The sequence below is a fragment of the Trachemys scripta genome, chromosome 20 (assembly GCF_013100865.1).
Source record: "Trachemys scripta elegans isolate TJP31775 chromosome 20, CAS_Tse_1.0, whole genome shotgun sequence".
Lineage (NCBI taxonomy): Eukaryota > Metazoa > Chordata > Testudines > Emydidae > Trachemys > Trachemys scripta.
This window is the reverse complement of record NC_048317.1, coordinates 3,046,503-3,065,045: the sequence shown is the minus strand read 5'-3', so window position 1 is coordinate 3,065,045 and position 18,543 is coordinate 3,046,503. Positions and strand designations below refer to the sequence as shown.

Genomic DNA, 18,543 nt, shown 5'->3' with positions numbered 1-18,543 from the left:
TGCTATTCCGGGGTCAGAGAAAGCTGCGCACAGGCAGCTGGAGGCCGAGTTGCGGGTATGTGAGTGGGACGCTTATTCACCCTAAACAGTCCCTCTTCCCCCTCCTGTAGTTGGTGTGTCCTCCTCTCTCACCAGACAAGGGGGGCTGTCACTGCTGGGAAAAGGCCAAGAATTCCTCGGGGAACAGAAATAAGGAATAGGTAGCTCCCCTGCTCCCGCGATTGGCACAGCACCTGTCCCTCTACCTGCACGTGTCCAGAACTCCCTTGGCAATGGCACCACACGCACTATTACCACAGCCCAGAACACCAGCACTTTTCACACTAACCCTCAGGCTTCCACTGGTTTGTAGTTTAGAGCTCTGTGGGGCACATCCTCAGAATCGCAGCCGGCCACCTCAGCAGGCAGATTAAATCTCAAACGTTTGGGCTTGTTTTTAATAACAGACTCCAAGCGGGCCGCGTGCTTGCATGCATCAATGGGATTCTGCTCAGTGCTCTGCAGCTTTCAGGTAACAAGCAATTGCCATTATACCAAGTACCGACAAGCAGCTGGCCCAGTGGACAGGGCCCTGGGCTGGGCGATGTTAGTGCCAGTCCCAGCTCTGCGGTGTGACCGTCAGCAAGTCTCTGGGATTGTTGCTCTGCACGCTGTCTTGTCTAATTAGACTAAGCTCCGCAGGGCAGAGACTGCCTCTTACTAGGGCTGTACCTGGACACCGCTATACACTGCTCTAACAGCATTTACCCACCAGGTTTGACTCATGGCCTTTGCGGTTTAGCCCTACCTTTGGTACAGAGTCTCCATTTCTTGCCCCGGGCTTTGGCTATTTGTTAGCACTCTTGAACCTCTTCTCTGACCTCAGGTTCCCTAGAAAGCCCCTTGCGCTCCAGCTCCTATTTCCCGGGGCTTCGCCTTAGACAGTCAGACACCGCTGCTCCAGAGGTGCAGCTGCCAACATGCCAGCTAGTGCACTTCAGGCTTTATGTTCGGTATAAAATACCCAGTCTGACCTGGGACCCGTTTACTATCTGCCAACCGACATCAGCAGACACTGCTGAGCAGCCCAAGACATACTCGTGAGCAGGCAGAGACTTTGCTCCGTGGGGATTGCAGACTTTCGTGGTGTTACAATCCCAGCATCAGGCTGACTCTTTAAAGAGCCAAGTGGGGAGCCCGTTTTAAACAAACTACATAACTACCAAGATCTGCAACCGTGCAACAGAATTAAGCTAAAATTCAGAGATGCTAGTTGCGCTGTGTGCTGTCAATGCCCTCTGCTGGTCGAGGTATTCAACAAGAGTTCTGAGCAGCAAAAGCACACTCAGATCTACGACTGGGTACAACAGAGAGGACGAGCTCTCGACAGGTGCATTTCACACTGTTTGGGTGAAATGGCCATAAAGCAAAGATGAAGCTGTCTTAGCACTTAAAAAAAAAAAAAAAAAGAAGAAAGAGAGCTCAGACTCTCTCCTGCAGCAGTTGCACAGCATCAGCAACAAATCCTACCCCTGCTGTGATGCCTACAAATTGCGTCCTGCTGGAATTGCTCAGACTGAAGAAGTGAGGTTCTTACCCACGAAAGCTTATGCTCCCAATACTTCTGTTAGTCTTAAAGGTGCCACAGGACCCTCTGTTGCTTTTTAAGTGGTGAGCTGTGATTCTTGCACAACTTTATTCATTTTGCTCTCTCATTCTCTCCACATTTGTCAGTTCTGTCCTGCCTGAGCTCGCGCTTTGGGACAGAGACTGTCTGGTACCTGTCTGAAGTGCCTGGCACAACAGAGCTCGGCTCCCAGGCAATACTGTCCACATCGGGCCCAGCTTCATCGTTAGGGACACATTGAGTTTTATACTTAAATATAAACAACCAGTGGGGATATAACCACCAGCAGAATTCACATCTAGGGAAGAATTTCCCCCCCAGAAAAAAGTAAGCGATGGCCTCCCTGGGACTGCAATTTGCTTATTACTAGGGTGACCAGATGTCCCAATTTTATAGGGACAGTCCCGATTTTTGGGTCTTTTTCTTATACAGGCTCCTATTACCCCCCACCCCGTCCCGATTTTTCACACTTGCTGTCTGGTCACTCTACTAGGAACAGAAACTATTCAGAACTGGCATTCTGCTGAGCTATACAGAGAGTGTCCAGGCTTAGCTACATGGGGAAATGGACCAAAATAGCTATTCCAGAATAGCTGCCCATGTGGACACTCTGAAATAATGAGTGGGCTTTGTGAGAACACGAATTACTCCAGAATACAGGGACTTTTATTCCAGAATAGAGTGCCCACGAAGTGAGCTACTCTGGAATAGCTAGTCTGGTCCATCTCCCCCTGTAGACAAGCCCTCAATAATTCAAGCTCATGACAGGCTGGTTCCACTCGAGGATAAATCATTGGCAATTTCTGCTCTAATTGTATATGAGCCCACATTTTACACCTGTAAATCCTGAGAGCCAGTTTCACCTCACACATTGCCCAGTTCAGCTGTGGCCCATCAGAACTCTCAACATCCCTATATGATGGAGTTGCAGCGTTTGGTCCATAGGTAAGGCCGAGTTTGAGCCTGCTTCAAAATCCACTCTCAGCAAATAAGCCGTGTCCACAAAATTGGGGCCCAGGTAGGTTTTTTTCCTGCAGCCGTTGAGTAACCAAATTAATCTTGCTATGGGACCGAGGTGAGCTTCATGGCAAAATAAGCAAAGCCGAGGGCATTTATCCAACACCTTCACCACTTCCCCCCCCAAAGGGTCTGGCTAAAACAGATCCAGCTCTGAAAACCCTTCTCTATGCCCAGCTCTGGCAGGAGGTGAGAAATTGCTTTGTTCCCCTTTCAACACCTCAGCAAACTAACCAGGGGCACATTTCCCTTTTCCTGGTTCTAGCAGCTTTCTGCTACTTCCCCACCTCCCGAGTGAATTCAGCAGGAGGCTGACACGGCCTCCCTTTGAAAGGCTAAGGGGCTCACTCTCAGTTTTTCTAATCTACGGGGGAAACAGACTTGAAAATTGGCATTTGGTAATGTTTGACTTGGACTCAATCCCATCGCCATGTGAAAGCAAAGGAGAGCCCCAATGTTGTAACAAGTGTTATGACTACAATAGAAACAGGCCATGCAAGCTTGCACACTGGGCTTTGTAATCTTAAAACAAAGTGCTATAATGGAGATCAAATCCGGATATTATTCTTTTCAAATGTGGGGGGGGGGTCTGTTGGTTTTTTGCAGGGAGCGAGCTGGAAAAGGAAGTCTGACTATTGGGAGGCACGTTCAAGTCCCAGCTCTAAAGGGTAAAAGATTTTAGTATAGCCCCAAGTGGCATCATGGCATCAAAATTTGGCTCACAAGTGGAATAGCTGGAGAGCAAAAAGCAAGGGCAGAGGTGCTTTGGGGAGTGGAAGAGCTGGGGGTGCTGCACTGAGAGGCATGAGAATTGAATTGGGTAGGGCACAAGATGCTATGCTAAAATAATTTACAAATATTTAACTATTTGTATTATGAAATTAGCTACTGTTGTAGTATTTAAACTATGCCGGCTATATTGAAGACCCAGTATTCAGACATTTATAACCACATTAGGCATAATACAATTTTAATGATTTAAGAGAGTTTTAAAGGTTAGAGATATACTCTCCATTAGCTCTTTAGTGCAGTGACTGTGCGTGGATAGTGATATTGCATCAGGGTTGCTACCTACTACTAACAACAAACAGCTTTAAAGTATCTCCTCCTATGCCTTGACAGAGCTGTATGGGAGCTCAGGTCAGGACTAACAGCATGTGGGAGAAGGTGAAGATTGAGGCTCATAGGCAGAGCTGTACACAGGGTCCGCACTGCAGAGAGCCCGCTGCTGTCACACAAGTTCCTAGGCAGCAATGACAGAAAGAAGCACAAGGGAAGTTTAAGTTGAGATTTTAGTCTCTAAAGCTCTTTTCTTTGCAGCTGCTGCAGTTATGGTGAATTAGAGATTTCTGCACCCTCAACCGGAGTCCATTCTTCCCACCAAAAACTTACAGCTTGTGTCACCAGTGTGACTGTATACTTTTTCGAGATGGCTACACAGCCAATAGAATGCATTCTGAAACTGCCTCGGTGCTGCTACATTTGATGGCTGGAGACACCTGCTGGCAGGTATGTGCCATAGTTCTCAGGGCCACCTTACAGTTTGGCATTAAACTTTTCCAGCAAAGAACCCTTGGCACAAATCCTACCCAATGAAGTATTGCAGATGAGATTTCCTACAGGCTGAAGACTCAGCTGAGAGTAAAAGGTTTCCATGCTGAGATGGGTTTTAAGTTGTTTTAAACAGAGTGATATATACTTAGTGAATTAGACAAACGGCTCAAAAGCAGAATTTGGGTCCCTCAGTCACTGGGTATCTATTCCTGTTTAAACTGACAGCATTTTTCCTCTACTAACCACTAACTCTGCTTTGGTTTAATCCCTTGCAAATCTCTCACCTTTATAGGACCTCATTGGGAAAAGAAATACAGGCCACACCATCACAAACGGCAGCATCTTCCATCAGTTTTAAGCCTAGTACCTCTGGTAGGAACATTATCCACCGTAAATTACTCAGTCAGCTACATCACCATTCCTGCAGCTTTAAGATTAGTATCTTTGAGCTAGAAAGTGCATCACAACCTGCCTTCTGCTGCCTTTTAGGACCTATGGCTACGGGCATCCATTCACCCACCTCAGCCTTATTTCACCATTGCTCACAGTGTTATTTAGCATGGGAGACAGTTTTCTGCCTCATTGCCAGGTAAAGTTACCTTCATTTATAGTTCAGCACATTCTATTTGGGCCATAAGTGTAGGAGCAGGTTGTAGGCAGAAAAGGGAACAAAGCACTGTGGTTAGATAAGCATAAAAAAGGTGGAACCAGGACTTAAAGATTAAGCTGTTTAGTACAGCAAAGAGTCATGGTGTGTCTACAGCCACCAAGCCTGTCATTTCTTTAGAGATCGAACAGAAAGAGGCAGCAGGGGGAGGGCTAGATTCTCTCCTTGCAGTATGGCCAAGGCGTTTTCCTAGTGTAAATTTCTAGTACAAAGGAGCCACTTGTAAAGTTAGTGACTGTTTTGCAGAGTATGTTCACCCAGCACTGGCACACGGAATGCATACTGGAGAGGATGACCTTGCCAGAATGCCAGTTCTTGAATGAGCAAAAACAGAGTTTGTGCCATGCCCTAATGCGACCCAGCAAGGAGTCTGGAATCCACACATAAAAGCTTCTCCAAGCTACCATCCTTCTGGGCAAGAAGAATTACACACGCTTCCTTTAAGATAACTAATCACGACTGTTTCTTAATTACCACTGTTGAAATTCCTTCCCACCACACACACGCATGACCGAACACATTCCTTCCACAGCACTCCTATCACCTTGTCACCCCAAGAAAGCATGCCACATCCACGCTCATCTCAGCCCCTTCCCAGACTTTACTGAAAGGATCAGGAGACCACTGAAAAGTCATCATTGGGATGTTTTTTAATGTAATGGCTTTTAAAATGCAGCCTTAAAATGGTTTACAAGGACCAATAAAGTGAAACAAATGAGTGATCCTTACACATCTTTGAAACACCACATTGCAATTGTACACCCAACACACACACAGAGCCATCAGCTCTGTCAATGCAACTCTAAGTATAGACTCTTACTGCCCCCTTAAGGGAGAATTGCAAGATACTATTTTGGGCATTCAACTCCTGTAGCTATCGGAATTCATTCGGGTGAGGCAGGAATTCCACAATGGGTGACATTCCAGACAGCTCAATGTTCGAAACAGGAACTGGCATCTATCTCATAGAGGGATATAAATAAGACAGTAGATGGACCAATACATAACAAGAACATTCACAATCTAGACAGTTCCATTTCAAACCCTTCTGCACCCCACTCACTGACTGGGTGAAATGAACTTGGTGACTGTAGTTCACTTCATAATCATACCTACCTTTGCCCTCAGGAATCAAGTGAAAGAGGCAGGATTTGCTCAGAGTTGTAATTGCACTGAACGCCAAGGTAAATTCTGACTCAGATGGGGGAGCTTTTCACGGTCACAGACGTACCCAGCAAAGGATTTTACAGAAGTGGACTAAAGGGCATTTCAGGCTAGTGAAAGGCGACAGATTTGCAGCGTCTATCCCTAGAACAGATACAACAGAGGTGGCAGCAGCTCAAGCTTCACTCACACCATCTTTCAGTGTGTGCTCATCTTCAACTTGGAGACATCCCCCCACTACAGATAAAAGGGGACATTTGTCTGCACAGTCCAGTCCACGACTTCCTGGCTAAGGCTGACATTAAGGTAGCCACAACTCATGTCCCAGAGGGGTTCATTTTGAAAATGCCTGTTAAAATTTGTCTCTCACAACATTGCACTTAAATGCTTTTCATCCTCCAAGCACTTTGCAATGTTCAATTGAATTTTCCATTTGAATAAAGTGTCAAAAGGGTGAATTTTCTAGCCTCTTGGTTTATGTTAGACCCAGTACCGCTACTTCAATTCATTTAGTTATTCTAAACAAGAGCAGAGGATATAAATTGCTGTACCTTACCAATTAAAATAAAGTGGAAACTTCTGTTTTAATCTAACTATGCACAACAGAAAGTACCAAAGTCCCATTTCACACTGCGGAGTATTTCTATATCATAGCAGGAAAGTGGAATTACATTGGCTGAAATGCATTTAGTACTTCGTACTGTTTAGATTTGATATCTAGATTTTGTCAGACAGTGGAAATAAATTCCAGGCTGTGTATACTATATGAAATGCTGAATGCATTTCAGCCACTGTAATTTATTTTTTCTATTAAAAATATTCAGGGCATTATAATGCAATTTACTTGTCCCCCTATGAACCTTATCACATAACAGAGTCAGACCACCACCATAGCACAAGACTGTTCCACGGATTGGTTCCTAGCAGCATTGTTGTGGGAGAAAAACTGAAAATTCTTGCCTCCAAAAGAAGGAAGCAGGTAATTTGAATCTCCTGAGATGCTGGTTATGCTCTTCATCTTTATACCGTTTTCCTCTAAAGGAAGGCGCCCAGCCTCCTGTTAGGATACTACACTCTAAGGCAGCCTTCCCTGTCTAATCCTTAAGATAATGAGGTTTTAATTGTATGTGTATTTAACTATTAAACTCAGAATTAGTTATGAGTAGTTTGCTTTGAGTAAGAAGCTGAGATCAGTGCGTATCTCAGTGTATATTTTGGAGAACAATATTTAATAACAAATGTTTCAGACCAAATATTCATAGCAAGCTAACCAGAGCTATTTTTTTCAGCAGAGACTGGAAATGTTCAGCGGATTAGTACAACAGTGAGAGCCGCGGGGTGCTAATGTGGCCACTGAAATTCTGTTCTGCTAAATGAACTAAGAGCCTGATGCTGCTGACCCTCAGATACAGTCCCTGACAAACCAGAAGTTCGCTTTGCCACCAAACCCCTCTCCCCCAAGAGCACCATGACCCCAAATGGAAGCAGATCATTTGCACTGAAAAGCCCCCAAGCTTTATTTTGGATAAAAAGGGCTTGTCTGAAGTGCTCTGCCATCACTTTTTCACTCCATGAGCCTTTGCAGAGTTTTAACTACAGACACTGTGTCCTCAGTAAGAAGAGGCACAACTGGAGAGAGTAGGACCGACTGTGTGTGCCATTAGGCGCTCCCATTCCTTTCACTTTATATGCTTCATTCTTTGCTGCTACATACATGTGTTAGCCAGTCAGTCACATGCGTCACCCCCTCCATCTGCAAGCCTAGCATAGCCTTCACAAGCATCAGTGGGAGCAATGCATGTGTCTCAAGAAGAAAGCAGCTCCCTTGATGGGTTCTCTTTTGGTTATGAAACTCAGTCCCATACTTGAACCACCTGGAGATCTTTTAGCGTTTAAGGAGCAAACTTTGCCCACAGCCAAATATCCAGCTAAAAACCGAGTGTAGAAAGAGTCTCTGTGGGTCGTATGAAAAAGTTATCCACCCTATGAAAATCTTTAGAGTGAACCTGTGGGATAAGTAGAATAACCCAGAGAGTTGTCTTATATGGAAAATGGAAATGTAACAACGTAAACAGTCAGTGAGTCTTTAGGAGTTGGAATTTAAAGGGGGCACTAAATCCCTACGAGTCCATGACGAGCTATAGGCCACAGCAGCTGGTCCCTCCAGTCCCTTGGGGAGATTGCGCTGTGGCTCACTCCTCTCCAGCCGGGAGATTGTCTTCAATCCGCCTAACAAACTTCATCCGTATTTCTGTGACGCCATCTCCTTTCAACGTATCCTGGACAAATTTCACGTCCACGGCCATCTGAACCTGGGGGACGGAGGGGAAGAAAAACCAAAAGGAAAGTTGCTATGAAGTTAAACTAACAGCTTCCCTGTTATCCGTCCACCCCTTAAGATAGCGCAGGACATAGGACAGGACACGTCATATGGGGTCCAAGAAAGGCACTGATTACTGTATCAAAGATCACTGGCTTGTCCCCCTATGCCATAGGCATTCAGATACTATGGGGACAGGGCCGTATCATTCCCTAGACAGACAAACCTCCCAACAAAAGCAGCGGTTGGGATTCCCTTCAGAACTCTGCATTGCTTCTAGAAGACAGAGTCCATCTAACCCGCATCCCCAGGGCATCTACACACTCCCTCTATTCATCGAGGCAGAGTTATAAACTTTAAGCAGCACAGAACCTTCCCTTAGAACAATACCAACCAACTGGCTCCTCCAGTTCTACTTTGCTCTTAACATAGATTCACAGCAAGAGAAAACATGAAGACCACAAACTTGCAGAAGGGGGTGGGTTGAAATGTCTGCAGAAGGTTCCAGGTTTTCATTTCCAGCCAAGACCTCCACAACTCCCCCACCCTTCCTGGGAGAGAAGTGAAGCCTCACCATTTCCAGGGCTCCTCGCAGCACCCCACACAAGAGGTTGGAGTAAATAAGAGATGAATGGTTATCAGGCAGCTCCACAAAGTCCACCAGAGGGTTATTTTCCAAGATGAGGGAGAACTCATCACCTGCTGGGCTCCAGTTGGTGATGCTCGGGGTGATGCCCAGATACATTTTAAATGCCACCTATTGAGTTATATGGAGCAGAGACAAGCAAGTGACCCAAACAGTAATATTTCCCGTCAACGCTGTTCATCAAAGAATCTTAATGAGCTTCAAAATATTTACTAAGGAAATCAGACCCTTGGCTCCCATTGAAAGTTAAGAGGAGTCAGGGACCTAACTTCCTTAGGTGCTTTGGACAATCCAACCCAAAGCTACAAACCAGCCCTGTAAGTAATTTTATCCTCTTCTCACAGGTGGGGAAATTGAGGGGAGCAATATTCCCTCCCCAATGGGAAAAATCCAAGAACACTATTTGCATCAGATTTTGCCTAGTTTGGAGCAGTTTCCATTTCCTTGGGTTATTTTCTTCCCATATTCAGGAAAATCTAGTTTGGATACAAAATGCCTTCAAAGTCTCTAGTTAAGCTCAGGAAGCAAGAAGCCACAAGATACATTTTAGAAGTCCTCAACTTGTGGTTTAAAGACTTCACTTGCTGGAGGATTCTCTGCACCTTGAAGTCTTTAAACCACAAGTTGAGGACTTCAATAGCTCAGAGGTTTGTTACAGGAGCGTGTGGGTGAGATTCTGTGGCCTGTGTTGTGCAGAAGGTCAGACTAGAAGAACATAATGGTCCCTTCTGACCTTAAAGTCTATGAGAATACAATTTGTGCACCATTCATTATCTCACTCTTAATCAGAAGCTGTGCCCCTGGTGATCCACTGCATGGTTCTTCTTAACAGTCCCTGAACAGCTTGGATATGGTGCTGGGACATGCATGGGACCAGCACTGATAAAGGCATGCAAGGTTGTACTTGGAGGATTACCTTTGCAATTACATCTGCAGTTTCCCGGAAGTCATGGCATCTTCCTACATTGGACCGGGCCAGAAAATCTTCTATTAATCGAACTCCAATGTTGTAGCCCCTGTCAATGCACCAAACAGCAGCAAACTATAGAATCATAACAGCACAGCTCAGCTCCAGGAAGATGTTCTAAATCTATGCAATAAAGCTGTGCTCTGAAACTAAGTATGAGAGGAGATACCAAAGGAGGGGAAAATATTTTGTTTAAATTCTGAAAAATCCACAAGTGAACAGTGTTCAGCCTGCCGGTTGGGTTGGGTGCAGAAAATAAGGAACAGCAGTTTAAACAGTTCTGCCTACTACAAACTCCTCCCCCAAAGGACTCAAACTCCAACTTTAACTTACATTTTGTCAAGCTGTTTATTGACATCTTCATCGTTCTCATAGTCCTTACACAGCTGAGTGACCAAAGCTCCATAGGTCAGAGTGAAGAGCTCCGAGCTCTAAACAGATTCAAAAGGAATTTATCATCAGCTGGGCAGAAAAATCCCTGGGCATTTTTGGGTTTTGTTCCCACCTTTACTTTAGTTGGCCTGGAGAGGGGGCCAGAAAGCTTCCAATTCAAAGGAATCAATTACTAAACCAACTCTGCAGAGGTCCCAGATTTCATATTTTAAGGAAACTTTAACCTCACAGTAAACTTTAGTATATTTTAAATTCTTTGGGGTGCTGCTCAAAGGTGACAAACTGACTGCCCCAGAGACAGAAATCTTCCATCTCCAGCATATGAACCACACGGGCAGAGGAAAAAGCACATTCCCTTACACGCACCCAGTACACACTGCACTCCCCACTAATATGTCCAGCCCTGAACTGAAGCAGCCATCTATAAGGCTGTTCAGTCTCCATTGTCATTCAATCCTTAGCCTCTCTGGTGGACTGCCAGTTAATGATGTGTGCTGATTATGATCTAGAGACACTAAGAACTGGAGTGAAACCTCCAAGTCGTTTCATACAGACCACCAAATAATCTCTATCATTGCAACAATTTACAACTACTAGCAATGTGAGCTAGATTTGGACTAGTGACTTAAAGAGGTGATATTGTACATATCCCATAAAAGCCCTCAACCACTAATCCATATTTTACCTGTGTCGTTTGCACTGTATTTCTCAGATTCCACATGCAGTTCTCTTCATTAGAACATAACACACCCTGCATTCATAAACTGATTTTTTTTTTTTGGTCAGTCTGATAGTTACATCCCAGCCCCCAAAGATGATTTGTCCACAGCACATAATTTAGCACAAAAGGCTATATCTGCTCACAAAGACCAGGATTGGAACAGCTGGGACTGTTTCAGGTCAGGACTGAAGTACACTGGTAGACTCTATGCAATGCATCTGCACTATGCCCAATTCTAATCAAGATCATTTTTCTTCCACAAGTGCCAGATTCATACAGAAGATGAATAAAAGAACAGATGCTCTCTCACAGCTGCTCCCACTATATTTCCTGAGCCTGAAGTGATTAAAACATGGTTAGTGTGTAGCCATTAATTAGAACAGCGATTACCAATTCATTCTCTCCTAAGTGTCTGAAAAACAAAAGCAAAGAATCTACACCAAAGTTAGTTTTTCACATTATCTGAAATAAATGTAAATACTCAAGGAGACGTGTTATTTTTAATATTTAAGACTTTTGATTTCATTTTTTTGCAGCTGTTAGAAATATGGAAAGTCTAGTCTCAAATTAAGTAGCCTATCACCTACCATGAGATGCATAGATGCAGAAGGTGAAATGAATGGCAAATACCAATACTACAGAATGAAAGCAGCAGGCAGGCAGAAAGGAAGGGAAAAGAGACAACATCAGAGTTAAGTGAGACACGCTGATCACACCACATTCTGAACAAGTTCACACACAGCCAAGTCTGAAACACAGGCAGGAATCACTCCCAAGCTGCAACATTCAATGAGTAGAACTTGGATTTGTTAGAAGCTATAGAGTATTCTGTCCTGTCATTAAGAGCTAATGTTAATTAACAGGGTCAACAACTGGAGAGAATACACAGCTAGGCTCTCCTGTTGGGGTAAAGGAGAATCAGCGAAACCAGCAGGAAAGCCACTAGAATTACAGCTCTAGAGCTCTGGCATTTATTCTTTGTTTAGCATTTACTTTGCTAAATTCATCATTGAAAGTCAAAGATTAAGTTTACATTACTCAAAAATGACACAACAGAACGCCCCTTTAGCTCACCTGGTACAGTCAGGAACCTGGGGGGGAAAATTAACCAACATGCCCAAAAGGTTAAATTATTGTTAAGGGACCAGGTCGTTTCAATGAAGTCATGTGCCTGGCAGCTGGACAGACCGGTGGGTGAATAGATGGAGAAAATCCAGCTGTTACCAGTCCAAAGTGTTTAAATGAACTGCATCCTGTCATCAAGCTTTCATCTACTGCTCTCAGTCTGAAAGAAGTGTATAAAAGGAGCCCACAATTGAAAGGAAGAGGCTAGAGGATGCCATTTAGTAAGGTTCAAATGTTACAGTCAATGCACCTATACAATTTAAAAATACCCAAAGTCACAGAGATCTGACCTGTAGATCAATGCTTGGTTTTAAGTAATCTGATAGACTCAAATTGCCTATCGGCTTTACAGCAGGTAGCCTTTTTGTATTTCATTCTCATTTATATATGAAAGCACAGCAAACTAATCATTAACCTATGTTTACTTGGCCTTTTGTACCATGTCAGTAGCATAATACTATTGTGGTAACAAAAGTGTTTGAATGCTAATTAAATAAATCCAATGCCTTAAACACAAAAGCCGTGTCCACACAAGAATAATGGAGTCCGTGGCCGACAAAGGGGGTCTGCAATGGATGGAGCTCAATTACTGCTGAGTACAGACAAACCAAATTCAGCACCTGCACCCATTGCTGAAACCTGCAAACTGCAACAAATATTCATCCTAGTGTAGAAAAGGCTGAGGGAGAAAATAAAATTAATGAATGAAGTTCTATTTAAGTCAACCGGCCACATGCACTTGTGACGTAATGGGGCCATTATATCAAGGATGAATGAGTTTGGCTCCATTTATCTTAGTGTTGAAATTGAAGCTCTATATCTTTGCTCCTCATATCTTTCACACTCCTAGGTTCATCTGGACTGGTAATACGGAATAAGATTATAGACAGGTAAGACACAAACATGGCATTACCTTTTCGGAAAGGCAATGTGTGGTATGTACTGTGCAGTTCAAAGGCACATTTCTATAAACGCAAACAAAGAGCCTTGCTGCTCTTAACCTAAGGAAGCCAGGATTTGGCAGCAGGGATTTGGAGCAATCAAATATTTGAATTGCTCCGCTCCGGCTCCGGGCAAACCTACTGGTCTACGCTCCAGCTCCGGGCTCCGCTCCAAAGCCCTGCTTTGCAGCACTATTACACTCAGCTCCTTACACTGTGGGTGTTGCTCTCAGAATGAGCATAGCCATGGCTTAGGACTGATAACGCCCCACATAAACATTCACACAAGCCCCTACTACAGAACCACCGCCACTGTCAGACAATGCCAAGCTCCTACCACAGCAGCCGCCTCCAAGCACGGTGGGGTGCATGTTGGGGAGACACAGCAGGGATCCGGGGCCCGGGCTCCCCACCCCGCCCCGCCCCTTCCCCGGTCTGCAGGCACCGCCCGGACACACACACTCCGCCCTGGCTCCAGCCCCCCCGGGCCAGACGCGTCCCCCCCCCCCCCCCCCCCCGGCTCCAGGCACCCCCGGCCCGGACACACACCCCGACCCCGACTCCAGCCCCCCCGGCCAGGCCCCAAACACCCCCGTCCCCGTAGCGCTCCTCAGCCGCCGCCCCCAGTTACCATTTTCTTGCTCTCGGTGCCCCGACCGGCCTGGCGCGACATCCTGCCCGGCCCGGTGTGCGTCGGCCCGGACCCGCTCAGCCGACAGCCTCCCTCAGAGCCTAGGGGCAGGGCCTGGCGCGGGGCGTGACGGGAACTGGAGTCCCCTCGGCCCAGCGCCTCCTCCACCCCAGCGCGGCCGCTCCGCCCGGAGAACTACCGCCCCCACAATGCACCGCTCGCCGCCCTCGGGGCATGCTGGGAACGAGAGGTGAGAGGGAGGGAGACGTACCACTCCCAGCATGCCCTGGGAGAGCAGCGCGCGACTCAACTACAGTTCCCAGCATGCCCTGGGAGAACAGGGCCAGCAGAGACTACAGCTCCCAGCATGCCCTGGGCGGGCTCAGGTGGAAGGACTACAATCCCCAGCATGCCCAGCGACGGCGAGTCTGGCCTCTAGGTGGTACTTGGGGAGCAGGCTGCTGGAGGAGCAGCTGCATCCCCTGCCATGTGGCCTTGCGAGGTGGGGTGGTGCCTGGCCCAGGTGCTGGAGTCTCGGTTGCAGCGCCAGCCTGGCCAGTTTGGTGCCCTGGGCAGCGCCAGGGGCTGGGCGTGTCTGTCTTGCCGGGCTGGGGTCAGTGCCCCCCGCTAGGTGGGCAGAACCATCTCCCTGGCACGGGAGTGGAGTGGGGCCTGCTGGCACGCCTGGCCACGACCCCCCTGGAGTGAGGGCACAGGGTCATCCGGCTCTTGGCTGGGATTACACTCCTTTGGGCAGGCCAGCTGGGGAGCTCCCCAGGAGGAGGGTGTAGCTGCCACCTGTCTGGGTGAGGGGGGCCCCATTGTTCCATGTGAAACTCTGCAGGGTGTGTGTGTCGTGACTCACCCTGAACCCTGGTCCATGTGCTGCTAACTTAACATACAGACACAAAAACACTCACAGAGTGAACCAGCTCTGCGGCCGCTCAGGCACTCGTCTCACACAGTACCTTTCCCCCAAATGAATGCTACACTAGCAAACATGGGACAATATGTTTATGTTCCTGCTGCTACCAGTGTCATTCCACAGTTACTATTGCAACTGACTAGAGGCAATTCACAAAAAGAGGGCAGTTTGTTTGCAGTTAAATCTGAATTAACATGGATTGGAGTCCTCAAAGTGCAACAACTGTTTTATGTTACTTTATGTGTTGTTCTCTAAGTATGTAATTGCTTCTTGAGACATAGAGCAGTGCAAGTGAGCAAACTTAACTGAAGAGTCGCCCTGGTAGAATAGAGTGGGGAAGCGGTGGGAGGGGGGAGGATGGTAATTGGAGGAGAGGAGTGAGTGGGTTGGAGGAGCACAGCTATAGGACGTAAAATCAGAGAGCAGGAGAAGTGAAGGAGCAAGTCCAGGGAGAGCTTTGGAAACCAGGAGGCCCATTTGGAAGTGGGTTTGGAAACTGACAGGAAATATAAACTTTTCATGTTTATAGCTGAGTATCTCCTTGTATGGTAGAAGAGTCAGCTCAGGAAAGCTACAGGGGAGAGAAGTGAAAGTGACTTCACTGATTCACTTCAACCCAGACCTGCTTCCGGCTGCTAAACATGCAGGCTCACCAAACCTCTCTTCCAATGTCCTTCATTCCTGACCTGCAGCCCTCCTACAATTCCAATCCTAGGACCTTACACAACTCTGCCAATGCACCTTATTCCCGACCTGAAACTCCCATTATTGTTCCAGTCCTGGCTCTCCTTGAGCAGAGACTAGACACATCAGGCCAAGTTCTCTGTTGGATTTGCAGTGTGAACCTTTGACAATAGGCTAGGAACCCACAAACATTTGAACTTGCGACCCGAGCTTTGAATTGGAGTGTGATTTCTCAGAAACAAAAGGCTGGTTTATTCGTCTATTTCCTGAAATTGCTTCATAGCCACTGAGTTCAGAAAATAGTATTAACTCCATCACATACCATAGCTAAATAACCAGAGCTCATTGGCTGCAGGACGCCCTGAAGCAAAGCAGTCAGCTGCATCCAAGGAAGCCTTTCGCTAAGTATTTGATGGGTGATATATGCCATGTGTGTTATTTCGTTAGGTGACCAGATAGCAAATGTGAAAAAACAGGACGGGGGCAGGGGGTAATAGGCGCCTATATAAGAAAAAGTCCCAAAAAACGGAACTGTCCCTTTAAAAACGGGCCATCTGGTCACCCTAGTTATTTGGCCAACATGCGGTGCCCACATTCTCCATACTGCACATGTTAACAGAACATAACTGGCTCTTAGAGATAAGGACCCACAGTGCCTGTGTTAATACTGCACAATGGTGACAGTATCTAAGGGCCTTCCGTTTATGAGATAACACAGTATGCGTTATCTCATGGAGAAATGGTGCTTCAGCTAATGCCAGGGGCTCTGGGGCACTCCTTGTTCTTTGCAGAGATTGTGTAATTTAGTTGAGTGTTTCACGCCTAGAAGTCTGATTCTGCCAAACAATAGTTTACCCCCAAATTAATCTGACCAGAAATGTTGCTGTCAGTTTGTATAACGATACCACTGCTGACCCATTTTCTTTGGTGTAGTCGGTTGGAACAATAATCTGTCCAGCATCAGTTTTCTCTTAGCTTGAAGTCTAAAATGCAGGCTTCTACCTCTCTATCTACTAGAGCCGTGTTGGCTGAGTCACTTCTGCCTTCTTACCAAAGTCTGACATGTTCTTAGTGTAACATACTGGCAATGCACGTACGTACGTGTGTCTGTCTCTCTCCTTCCAATTGCTGGTGAGAGCAAGCTACAACTGCAGCCTGCAGATACTTACTGTTTTAGCTCATGCTGTAGATGCTTGTGCTGCATTGCAGAAGGTGCCACGTTCATACTGTGCTGATGACCCATGTGGAAGTGGGGGTGTCATTATTACATTACAGAGTAACATCAGGATATTACATTAGGAGTTTTTTCTCCAGAACTATATAAAAAAAGACAATAACCAATAGCCTGAAGTTAGGTCAACAATGAAAGCAGATGAAGTGGGAGAAGCTCAAGTCACTGCCCAGGGTCCTTTTCCATCTTGGCTCATCTCTCCCCTTCTGTCCCAATCTACTTCACTGAGGCTTTTGGAAAGCTTGTTACCCAGATAACTGTTCCTGCCGATCCTTTTGTTGTAACGCCACACCACTTCCAGCAGCACCATGGGGCATGGAGTATTCACAGGTCCCATTCGCAGAGGGCTACCCCCACTACAGTGCCACGAAGAGTCTGGCCCTATCTCTGCCACAAGTACATTTTTCAAGCCACAGCTCTGCAGCACAGTAGACTCTGGGCCAGGTTCTGATCCCCTTGCTTATCTGGGCTAGCACTGACTTCAAGGAGCCTATTTGTGGAGTAAGGGCTTGTCCACCCTTGAAATGCACCACTGCAGTGTTTCAGCATAGACACTACCTCCACTGCCAGGACTGAGGGGTTCTCCCATCCGCATAGGTAACCCACCCCCCCGAGTGACGGGAGCTAGGTTGATGGAAGAATTAACTATGTCATTCAGGAATGGGGATTTTTCACAGAGCTGGGTCAACCTAACTTTCTAGTGCAGACTAGGCCTAAGGGACCATTCAGTGTGAGTAAAGGGATCAGAATCCGGCCCTCTCATTGCAGCAAGTCAACACTTTTATTGTAATAGCTCAGATTCTTGTTTGTCAAAGCACCTAGACTACAAAAGAGCCCACGCCCCACAGCCCTTGGCATCAGCAGTGTTTTAACACTTAAAGAAAAACAACCGTCTGGCCCCTGCTGAGGAAGGGTGGACAGGTGCCCAGCTGTTTGTTCTGACACCACTGGAATAACAGGAAGTTCTGTTGTAACAATGATACCCAAGGCCCTGGGAGAGAGAAATGCTTTCTGTGCAGCTGGGGAGGACACGGGGGTCCTGAGAGAAGTCAGTTACTGGTTTTATCCCTACAGAGAGAGGGAGAACGGGACAGCGCATACACATAATGGTCTATCGGACACACACACCTCTCACAGGTTTCTCATGAGGTCATGATAACCACAAGGACAAAGCTTTTGTGGGGGCCATTGTGATGAGGGCCCTGAGAGGTGTGTGCCGTAGAAGTCTATTCATGGTTTTCCTGTGCTGCTTTGTACAGAGATCGCCCGGGCTCCTAGGTTCCACACTCGACTGTGTGACTTTGAGTAAGCCACCTCACTTCTAGTCCCCTCCCACCCCCCCGAAATGTGTTTAGTAACACACCCTTGCCTACCACACAGAGACTGTGAGACGTTGCTGATTAATTTAATGAAGCATTTTGGGATCCTTGTCTGAAAGGCACTGAGAGCAAGCTAAGAACAGCTGTGCTCATTAATCTCCCTGCGACAGCTCCTCACACTCAGGGCTAGTCTGATGTCCCAAAGCCTTGGACCTCCTGCGCCGACACAGTAGCTCCTCTTCGTGGCCCTGGAAGATCTCGCCTTTCCTTACAGGCATCAAGTGTATCAGCCTAGTGCAAAGAGCAGATGGAAGCCCCCAAAGCAAAGGCTAGTGGCAGAAGATGTTTTTATTTCAGCTTCCAACTTCAGGTGCCATAGATACTTTATTTGCAGCATAGAAAGCCTGGTCTCGTGGGGCTGAGAGCCAGGCAATCTGGGATCGGTTACCCACTCTGCTGCAGTCTCTCTGGGTGACCTTGGGCAAGTCACCGCCTTGCTCTGTGCTTCAGTCTTCCCATCTGCAAAATGGGGGATACTGATATTTCAGAAGGATGAGGGAGGCTTCAGTTCATGGATCACTGCAAAGTGCTTTGAGATCTGCTGGAGCACCGCCTGGCATTCAATACAAGGT

General features: G+C 46.6%; 1 protein-coding gene across 1 annotated transcript; it reads right to left on the bottom strand.

Annotated features, from left to right (window-relative positions):
- Window positions 1-5,471: 5,471 nt before the first annotated feature.
- Window positions 5,472-13,877, bottom strand: TRAPPC3 (trafficking protein particle complex 3). The gene is made up of 5 exons (XM_034754089.1): window positions 13,753-13,877; window positions 10,275-10,372; window positions 9,891-9,990; window positions 8,903-9,085; window positions 5,472-8,320 (listed from the first exon to the last, which is right to left on the bottom strand). The coding sequence occupies exons 1-5, from the start codon at window positions 13,792-13,794 to the stop codon at window positions 8,201-8,203; spliced, it is 543 nt and encodes a 180-aa protein (XP_034609980.1). The 5' UTR covers window positions 13,795-13,877; the 3' UTR covers window positions 5,472-8,200.
- Window positions 13,878-18,543: the final 4,666 nt, after the last annotated feature.

Bases quoted from the DNA above. Each gene is read 5' to 3' on its own strand.
- TRAPPC3 (XM_034754089.1), bottom strand. From the start codon at position 13,794: ATGTCGCGCCAGGCCGGTCGGGGCACCGAGAGCAAGAAAATG. The intron at 9,086-9,890 runs GTAATCCTCCAA...ATAACTCAATAG, and splicing joins CTGCAGATGTAATTGCAAAG to GTGGCATTTAAAATGTATCT. The intron at 8,321-8,902 runs GTGAGGCTTCAC...TCCGTCCCCCAG, and splicing joins TGCGAGGAGCCCTGGAAATG to GTTCAGATGGCCGTGGACGT.